General features: G+C 34.6%; 2 protein-coding genes across 2 annotated transcripts; both read right to left on the bottom strand.

Annotated features, from left to right (window-relative positions):
* Nucleotides 1-112: 112 nt before the first annotated feature.
* On the bottom strand, nucleotides 113-382 carry LOC136069743 (precursor of CEP16-like). Its single transcript, XM_065778583.1, has one exon. It carries the CDS (start codon nucleotides 380-382, stop codon nucleotides 113-115), a length of 270 nt encoding a protein of 89 aa, XP_065634655.1.
* Nucleotides 383-4474: 4092 nt separating this feature from the next.
* Nucleotides 4475-5545, bottom strand: LOC112022497 (F-box protein GID2). Its single transcript, XM_024055108.2, has one exon. It carries the CDS (start codon nucleotides 5322-5324, stop codon nucleotides 4725-4727), a length of 600 nt encoding a protein of 199 aa, XP_023910876.2. The 5' UTR covers nucleotides 5325-5545; the 3' UTR covers nucleotides 4475-4724.
* Nucleotides 5546-10204: the final 4659 nt, after the last annotated feature.

The raw sequence follows: 10204 nt of genomic DNA, 5'->3' as shown, positions 1-10204 counted from the left end.
GAATGCTAATTAAATCTTGGTATATATTCTTCTATAACACACTTTTTTAGAGAAATGAACGAACTTGTTAGAAAGATTTGAAAGAATCACCAGTGGTGCTGGTAGTAACCAATTAGTGTCCCTCACCAGGGCTAGGTCCTGAGTCCTTTACCACTCCTAGATGTCGACCATTGGTGGAACTATGACCCTTTACCCGTGGGCTTGGACCTTCAGTTTTAACACCTTTTATATTCATACCATCAAAGGAAATCTCAACCCCTTTGCTCGTAGAGATGCGAGGCTGGTCACCATTGAGAGGACGAGCTTGTGACAGAAAAGGTGCAGGACTTAGTATGAGAAGAACAAGGAAGAAGCAGCTTAGAGACATGAGGATTCTGGCCATTTAAAATGGTTGATAGTATATGCTTTGGATTAGGCTCAAAATTAAAAGTGCTGAAGACAGATTATGGGATATATATGATCTGTGCAATAAGCTAGCCAGTGCAGGCCTATTTATAGTAGTGCATGCAATATTCAAAGGTGGGTTTTAGTTTAGGACTCACATTTGACACTTCGACACTTTGACTACAAACACTGCCTCCATTCAAACACATGTGGGTAGGTTGAAGTACTTGTGAGGTAAGGCTGTTCCTCTTCTTCTGCAGGAAATGAGGACGCAATTTCTTGGGTCCAACTCTTGGGTAGAAAGCAAAGGAAAATAGGAATTTGGTCCAAATTTGATGTACTACTTAACAATATGAAATTTTTCTTTAGGTAATTGTTGGTGAACGGTTCAGCACAAGGATTACAGTTATCGATCATTTGATTAAAATTATAGGTCTTATAATTAAAGAATGGAGAAGGTGAGGACCAAGGCATGGTAATGATTAAACTATGATTCAATTTAAAAGAAAGAGAAAGAACTAAATCAGCACTGACATCTGCAATTCTTACTGTAATAATATTTATTTTGACATAAAACAAGTTACTATAATTTTTTCAGAATGTAATGAATATTATAGTCAGGTCTGTGACCAGGCCAGGGTCAAAAAAACTATGTATAGTACTTGTATACCATCCAAGAGGCAAAGGAGTGAGTCCACCTCGTGAGAATTAGCTTTTGAATGGTCTGTAGAGTCCAGACATGTGAAAGGATTAATGTAATATAATTTCAGTGGATGATGTTAAACATGGAGTTAATTTCAGTTAGAAATTAATTTGAAGAGATGCAGATATGGAATTCAGAAGATAATCAAGGGTCTGTGGATCATGGTGTGGTTTAAGATTTCATAAGTTTTGGATTTTGATTAGACATGTTGAGAACAATTAATGTCTTAAAACATCAACCAAAATATTTGAAAGCATATCGAAAATATATGGTTACTACTGCTAAAATATTGGTCAAAGTCAAAAAATATATACGGCTCTAATTTTTGTTAATTACCTAGTGTTATCCTAATTTTCTACCAAAAAAATAAATAAATAAAATAAAACTTTCAGCTCCATTTTTCTAATAGGGAGAAATAATTTCAAATATGAGCATCCCTTTCGTAAATCTCAAGATTTCTCTTTTCAAAGCTGTTGTATATTGAATGAACTAGTCCTTGATTTCAAGTTTGTAAACGGTCTTAGGTTTGAATGGAATGAAACAAGATAAATCTCCCGGATTCACATTATACCTTTTGGCCTTACATGTAATTCCAATTTGTATTTACTAGAAATCCTATAGAGTGACCTGCTAAGAAATGACCAAAAGGGAAAATTAGCCCCCCAAAAAAAGACCAAAGGGAAGGAAAAAGTTTAATGTGGAAAAAAGAACATGAGAAAAAGATATATGACCACAATTTTCTTTTGCTGAATAAGATATATGACCACATTGTTGTTTGTTTTTTTGTACTCACGAATCCACATTGTTTCTTTCTCAAAATAAAAAACGAATCCACATTGTTTTGTTTGGTAATTTTTGCTACGTAGGCATAGATGAAATTCAGGCCCAACAGAGACGGCATAGAATGGAAATAGCCTGATTTGGTCAACTAGTTGATTCTCAATCGGTGGCCCTTAATTTTCTAGGTTGTGGGCTTCATATTGTGACTACTAATGCTTGTGGGAGTGTGTGGTCATAGACAAAAGTAGATACACCTAGGACAAGATTATTATCTTGAATCATATACTTTGCCGGTTTAGTATGGAAAATGAATGTGTGTAATTATTTCAAATTATCATTTTGAAAAATAAAAAAGAATTTTCTGATGGTCTTTCATTGCCTAGTAGCACTTTTCTTGTTTCTGAAGTTCAAGAATCTAGCAGCTGGTTTGTGGGCAGCCTTTGTAAAATTTGTGGGCAGCCTTTGTAAAAACAAGAGAATAAAGTTTTTTAAAATAAGTTCCATTAACTAATAATAAGCTCACAGACCCATATAACTTACAATGTTTTTCACAACATGACACGTTAATATTCACAATCTTTTGCTATTATGACTTAATATGAAAGTAGTGTTTGTGGTGAATCATGTAAAAATAGTGTTAGTGGCAAAACATCTTAATAAGTTGTGAAAAAGATAATGAAGTTGTGTGCTTTTATAAAGAACTTTGAACTAACACGCTTAACTCCAACTCCCATCAATGAAATGATTGATATAGGATAACTTGTAGGGATATTGCCTCAAAATCATTTTTTAATAGATAAATTTGTCTTTTTTATTGTGACTCGGTTATTTATTTTAGGGATTTTTTTTTAATGAAGAAAGAAAATTATCTTGGCTACCTTTTAGGCTTCCTTGGTATGGAAGGAAATTTTAATTATTTTTGTTCTCTAAGAAATAGGATTTGGAGCCTTAAATAAAGGTAATACTGTAAAAAATTTGAATCCTTTGATGACCTTAACATAAAGCTTGCCCCTCCTATATAGTGAGGAGAAGAATCTTAGAATTGAGCTTATAATCAAAAAAAAAAAAAAAAAAAAAAAAAAAAAAGGGAGGATATGTTGCTTGGGAGACCGTAAAAGGAGAGAGACATGTCTTGAGTTTGTTTCTTTGTTTGTCTTTTTTTTTTTTTTTTTTTTTTTTTGGGGTGTGAAGCATGTAAACGTGGAAAAATTATGAAGATTGAATTGGATAAATGTAGTAAAGTGAGAAAGAAAAGGTTTTGCATGCGTGTGTGAGATAGCATACAAAGTGAAGTCTTCATGTGAGTTTCTATTAATTCCTAGACAATTAATATTGTTGTATTTATTATGAACTCAAGTTTTGGATATAAACTTAAAAATATAATATAACGAATTTTATTATAATAGATTATATTTAGAACTAGTACCGTGGATATTTTTCATTTAAGTTAAAAGGGATTTTTCACATAAACCTTAAGGTAGTGTGTACTTGACTTATTTTCTCATTGATTTGAGATCATGACTTATTGGTAACTTTGATTGGAATATTTTTGAGATTGGTTAAAAGGACAAAAAGAGTAGAGTTGCTTTAGTTATTGATTGTACCTTAGATTGATCCTATTAACTTCAAATATGTAATTACATTGGCCAATAAATTACACATGGTTAAATTTAATTACCACCGCCCACCTAGGCGAGTTGGTACTCGGGTTCTATAGTGACCTGTTGCTCGAGGGGATTGACCTGTTGCTCGGGGTTCAATCCCCGCACTCACCAAGCCAAAAAAAAAAAATGTTAAATTTAATTTTAAATCCTAACATAAAACACTTGGAGAAACTGTAACCAAAGTTATATTTTCTTAATTTATGTTCATGGCCCCAAAAAAAGACTCTGTAGCTGAACTAACAGATGGGCTACAACCCCAACTTTGAGCACATAAACAGGGATTTCATCATCTCTGCCACATTCTGTGATATAGCAGAAGTCATGAATCAAAATCAACCCAACAGAAATACTATATAAAAATTAAAAAATATTATATAGAAATTAAAAAATAGTAATAATAAGTCTAAAAAACCCTGACTGGCAAGTGGCAAAGAAAGAACAAAATTCCTGAGATCCAGGCAAGTTATTATATATATTTTTTCTTATTTTGATCCAAAAAGGAAAAGCCATTGCCTGCAGAGTCCAACAACACCTATCCCAACTCTCAAAGAGTAGGGACTAACAATAAGACAAGTCTGGCCCTCCCAAGTATCTTTTGCTTTATTTTTTTTCAGATCTTAAAGCCAGAAAGCGTGGGCAGCTACAGACGTTTAATACAATAAATACAACTGGACCATTTGGCCTTGTCTCCTTGTGTTTATTCGAAAAACGCATATCCAACCACACCCTTCTTTCTTTCATTTCTAATCAAACCCCTCTCATCCACATTCACCCACTTCTATCCACTTTTTACAACTTCTATTCAAAGCACTGTTTTTCCCTTGTTTTCTACGCATCCAAACACGGATTTCTCGGAAACCCAGTTAAGCAATCGGGTAACCTATTTCGCAAGCTTAATTGACACTTCTTGATATTTTAGACCATTCATGAACAATATAATGCATAGATTTAACAATTTTTTTTTCATTTCAAGATGTATACACAACAAGCTCAGAACTCAGAAGTCAACAACGAAAAAAAAAAAAAACAAAAACAAAAGTAAACATAGTAATTAAGGATACAGATCTGGAAAAAAAAAACCCACAAACCAAAAAAAAAAAAAAAAAATTCAAGTGCTGAAAAAACAAAAAGGGGAAATTAGAAACATTTATGGGATAATGATAATTGAAAAAACAAAAACAAAAAAATAAAAATCATCTTCCCCGGCTATTGAAATTCATCTTCTCGTAATACCGAATAGAGAGAAGAGACAGTGAGAGCTGCATCTCGTCTTTTCCCCAACGCGCCGGCGGCTTCGAGCTCACCATCGGAGCAAACGGGGACCAAGCCGAAGAAGAAGAAGAAGAAGAAGAAGAAGAAGAAGAAGCCGTAGAAGATGAAGATAAAGAAGAAGAAGAAGAAGCAGCAGCTGAGCTAGACGATGATGATTGTGGCTTCAAAAGAGGCCAAAGGTAAAGCGAGTGAAGCCTACGAAAGCCACCGAGAGCTAAGACCACAGATCGGAGCTGCTGGTTTGGGCAGCCGATGTTAGCCCAGTGCTTTGTGCAGATCAGCTCCCATAGCCGCTCATCTTGAACAGTCCTGTGCCAGAGCTTGCTCACGCACGCAGCTGATCCCAAAGTCCTCGCATCCACGTGTTTCAACACCTCGTACAGCAAATTCTCGTCCAAATTCACAAACCCACTTTCATTTTCCTCTTCATTTTCATCTTCTTCGACTCTAATCCTCTTCATCTTCTTGTCCTGTTGTTGTTCTTCATCATCATGATTCTCCGCTAGCCCACGTTTCTTCATCTTTGTTGGGAAAATTTGAGAAAGGTAACAAAAAACTAAGAGTAATAGATGAAATTTGGTGGTAAAGGGATATCTGATGAGAAGAGAAGATAGCGAAAGAGTTTATGAAAAGGAGTTTGGGTTACTGGCTTTTTAGGCTCAGAGAAAACCTGTTTGTGTGTTTGGTGTTTTACGAACACGACAAGATTGAGAAATGAATGCTCTTCCTCTTCTTTCTCGAATTGACAATTTTGTCCGGGTGTTTGTTAAAATATTTTATTCTGAATTACACTTTTTAGTTTTTACGCTAGGAATTTTCGGGTGTTTTTATTTTTAGTCCCTTGAGTTTCAGATTTTTTTATTTTGATATACCATATTTGACTCATTTTTCAAAAGAGAACAAATTTGATAGAGAAGTAGGGACCAACTTTTTTGTCACGCTTTTAATCGTAAGTAATGGAGAAAAAGTCTCTTTTAGTAAGTTGTAGAAAAAAGATGTAATAAATGGTATGGTCTAAGAATAATTGAAGTTAATAAAGACTTTGTGGAGAGTGGGCAACAGGAAACTAATCCACATTTGGGATGACAAATGGCTACCAACCCCGTCCACCTACAAAGTCATTTCCCCTCCTAGTGTTTTGCCCCAATTCCCAATGGTCTCATCTCTCATTAACCCAATGACAAAATGGTGGAATGTGGATTTGATTAAGGCAACCTTCCTCCCATTTGAAGCAAAAATAATTTTGAAGATTCCACTAAGCCGCACCCTTCCAGAAGACAAAATAATCTGGATTGGGAATAGGCATGGAGATTTCACTGTCAAAAGTGCCTACCATATAACCTACAATTTGATTGAGGAAAATGATCGTGGAGAAAGTTCTAGTGGGGATCCATGTAAGCCTTTGTGGAAACGGCTTTGGCATCTCAACTTGCCAGCAAAAATCAAGGTGTTTGCTTGAAGGGCTTGCATCAATGGTCTTCCTACTATGGATGTTATTTCTCGCAGAGGAATTTCTCAAAGTATGGCTTGCCATGTTTGTGGTAATGGGGCCGAATCTATTGATCATGCTCTTCTTCAATGTGATTTCTCATCCTTGGTTTGGGAGCTTTGGCTTGAAAACCCTCTACGCACTCAAGGCTTTAAAAATTCTTTCCTTGACTCGGCATTATTTATCCTCTCCCACTCAACTCTTCATGATTTGGAGATCTTCTTTGCTACGGCTTGGGCCTTATGGTCAAATAGAAACAGAATTGTGCATAAGGATAATGGTCTTTCTCCACTCCAGGTTTGGCATATGGCAAGAAATGCTGTGGAAGACTTTGCATGCTCAGCCAGTTAGGATTTTGACTCAGTAAGACCTGCTGCTTCTAATTGGGTCCTGCCCCCTCCAGGAATTTTTAAAGTAAATGTTGATGGTGCTTCTTCAGAGCATGATGGTTCCTCTAGTGTGGGTGTTGTTATTAGAGACTCCAATGGTCTTGTTGTGGCTGCACTGTGCTTGCCGCTTCAGTCCCATTTTTCTGCAGAGCTTAAGGAGGTTTTTGCTTTGGAGCAAGGTGTCCTTTTAGCGCAAGAACTCTAGCTGCCTCGGGTTATCGTTGAATCAGATGCTTTGGCAGTCATTCAAGCAATTAATGATAAAGCTACTGGGAGCTCTTTTGGTCACCTTATACAGGAAGTTCTTCAAGTTTGTGAGTCTTTTGAATCCTGCCATTTCAAGCATTTAAGTAGAAATCACAATGCAGTGGCCCATGAGCTTGCACAACACGCTAGAAGAACTAGAAAACGCCAAATCTGGAAGGGAGTTGCACCTCCCTTTGTTCAGTCTTTTCTGCAATCTGACTTGTGTAGCTAGCTATCCTTGTCCTGCAATGCAGATTCTCTGTACAACTCTTCTCTGTTGGTTTTAATGAATATATACTTCCCTTTCAAAAAAAAAAACCCTAGATATATCATCACTCACAAATCAACTTACCCTCATCCATGTACAATCAACCCTCTTAAAATTTATTTTTACCTTAAAAGTTTAGAGAGAGAGAGAGAGGGGGGTGTTAATGACCTTACCATAATTTAAAGGGAATATTTGAGTGGTGGTTACACGGACTGTTAAGGAAGACCACCATTTGACGTGTGGGTCTTCATACACACCTTTCAATGGTTGTCAAAGTAGATCGTTGCTCAAATCCTCACTTTGATTTTATAGCTGAGTTCTCCAACGTCACTAATATGTTCCTTACTAGTTTTGAATATTTGATATTCTCTCTTATAGGAATGCTCTCTCTCTTTCTCTCACATGACATTTCTTTTCTTTTTTGTTTCTTGTGTTTTTTTTTAGGGTAAATATAAATTTTAAGAGGGGTGGTAGTATGTGGGTTAGAGCATTTTAATTTGTGAGAAGTGATGATGTGGCTAGGTGTTATATAAGAGTGAATAAAGGGGGGTTTACATTAGATCTTTATTAATTTTATTCTCTCATCAAAATAATATTTTTACCTATCCACACGACTTAAGGGTCATCAAATAGCCCATGGCCCACGGGCCGACCCAAAAACCCGGCAGCCCATCGGGCTAATGGGCGGCCCAGCCCGTTGTTATTATGGCCCATGGGTAGCCCACTAGCCCAGTGGGTTAGGCCGTGGGCTAGTTTTTATGCCCCTGGGCACCCGGTGGGCTAGCCCAGTAGCCTAGCCCGTTGGCCCAACCCGTTGCCCAGTCCAATAACTTAGAATTTTTAACAAAAATATATAAGAAGTGTATGAAGGATTGATCTAGAGATATTGTAATAGAATTTCCTAAGAAAACTCTCCTAACTACTAAGATACTTAAAGTAATTGTGCTAAAATTAGTTTACTAAATATATATTTTCCTAGTAGTCTAGTAAATTTGAATTAACCATTTGATTTTTTTTATTAAAGATAAAAATAAAAAATTATTTGAAGCCTTATTTAAAAAAAATTAAATAGATTTGACGATAAAAAAAATTGTAATTAAGTATTAAATTCTTTGATTCTTTCCTTTTAAAAAAATAGATTGATTATTCCCTTATTAAAAATTGATTATTTATTTCTAAAAATAATAAAATAATATGCTAACACAATCTCATGGGTAGCCCATTAGGCCCAACTTAGTAACCTAGCCCATTAAAGACAAAATAGGCATTGCCCATGGGCAGGGTCATGGGCTGAGGTTTTCTCTTTTGGCCCAGCCCGACCCGGCCCGTTAACTAGTTAATAGCCCATTATGCCCAGCCCATTGTGCCCTTGGGCCAAGTAAAAATGGGCCGGGCCAGCCCGACCCGGCCCATTGATGACCCTTAACACGACTATTCAAATTCTTTAAGTACCAACAAAATAATATTAATTATTATCATTTTTTTTGTTCTTTTTCTCTCAATTGTTTATATTTATCATTGAAATGAAAATCAAATTTGATATATTCTCAAACTTAATAGAGCAAAATAAAAGTAAGGGTAGAATTCCATTTAGGCTTGTGACTTATATTTTAGTTGCCAAATTAGTCTTTAGTGGGTAATTTTTATCAATTTGGTCACTCACTTTGTAAAAACTAGTCAATTTAGTCATTTAGTTCGAATTTGTTATAAAACAACACCATTTAAACATTTTTTTTTAAAGTAAAAGTTTAGAAATGAAAACATTATCGAGTTGTCTCATTTAATGGATTTTTTTATTCAATGAATATATATATAGTTGGGTTTAAGTTATACTTGGTGTAACTCTAAATAATATTATACTACCCAAAACTTATTATAGAATTCATATTTTGAAAATCCTACCGTTCAATTACATGTTCTATATTTTTTTAACAATCATGTCAATTTTTATGTCAATTGGATTTTTTTATCATTTGATCCATAAACTCATCTTTTATGCATTATTTTAAGCTATAAAAACTTGAATTTAAAAAATTGATTAATGATATGACTATTAATCTTTGATTATCTTGAAAATTTGCAAGTATTGAGAATATGTGAAGATAATATAATTTAACGGTAGATTTGACAAAATTTGTATCCAATTAAAAATTACACCAGATGTAATTTGATCTCAACCTATATATATATATATATTAAAAGTTTGAACATCTTCATGTATTAAGAAATTTGGACCAAATGACCAAATTAACTTATTTTAACAAAATTAGGGACTAAATTGAAAAAATAAATTGTTAAGGGCTTAATTTAATAATTGAAGTTCTAGATTGATCAGTCTAAAAATTCTAAAGTTTAAGGATTAAAAATATAATATAATAATTAGTTAACTCTTATTTCTTTTCTTTTTAGTATAAAAAATTCTCTCTCTCTCTCTCGCTCTCTCTCTCTATAAAGTGTCTTGTTTTATTTTAAGTTTTTAACCATTGGGTCAAACAACTACTCTGGCTTTTTGTGTTTCGTGCCGGTTTACTTTGTTTTTTACCTCTTGTTTCGTGGATTCTAGGGGTTTGTTTGGGTACGCGTGCAAGTAGAAAGGTCGGTTGTGTGTATTGAGGACCATGGAAGTATGGAGTGGAAACCCATTCCTGCTGGTGTATGGATAGACATAAACGTGGGTTAGACTTGGCATCTGCGGATTAGTCAATCAATCAAAGTCTCTAAAATCTTGATGTTTGAAATTTGATTTGACATTATCACGCTTAGACTTGAGACTTGAGAGGTTCTTGTTTTTTTGATCTTGTGCAAAGAGCACTTCCTATGGATAAGCCAAATTTTAGCTAAATTAATGGACCTAATTCTATTTTAGTAAACGACCTTTATAAAAGTATCTTCAATAGTTTCTTAAAAGTTTTAAGTTTAATTTTAACTAAAAATATATATTATGTACTAAAATTCTTATAATTTCTTTATCTTTGCTTGGTATTTTGAAAGTAAGTAATTGATAACTAT

Source organism: Quercus suber, unplaced genomic scaffold (assembly GCF_002906115.3).
Source record: "Quercus suber isolate HL8 unplaced genomic scaffold, Cork oak 2.0 scaffold_186, whole genome shotgun sequence".
Classification (NCBI taxonomy): Eukaryota; Viridiplantae; Streptophyta; class Magnoliopsida; order Fagales; family Fagaceae; genus Quercus; species Quercus suber.
The sequence above is the reverse complement of the archived record's forward strand: the minus strand, read 5'-3'. Positions and strand labels throughout refer to the sequence as shown.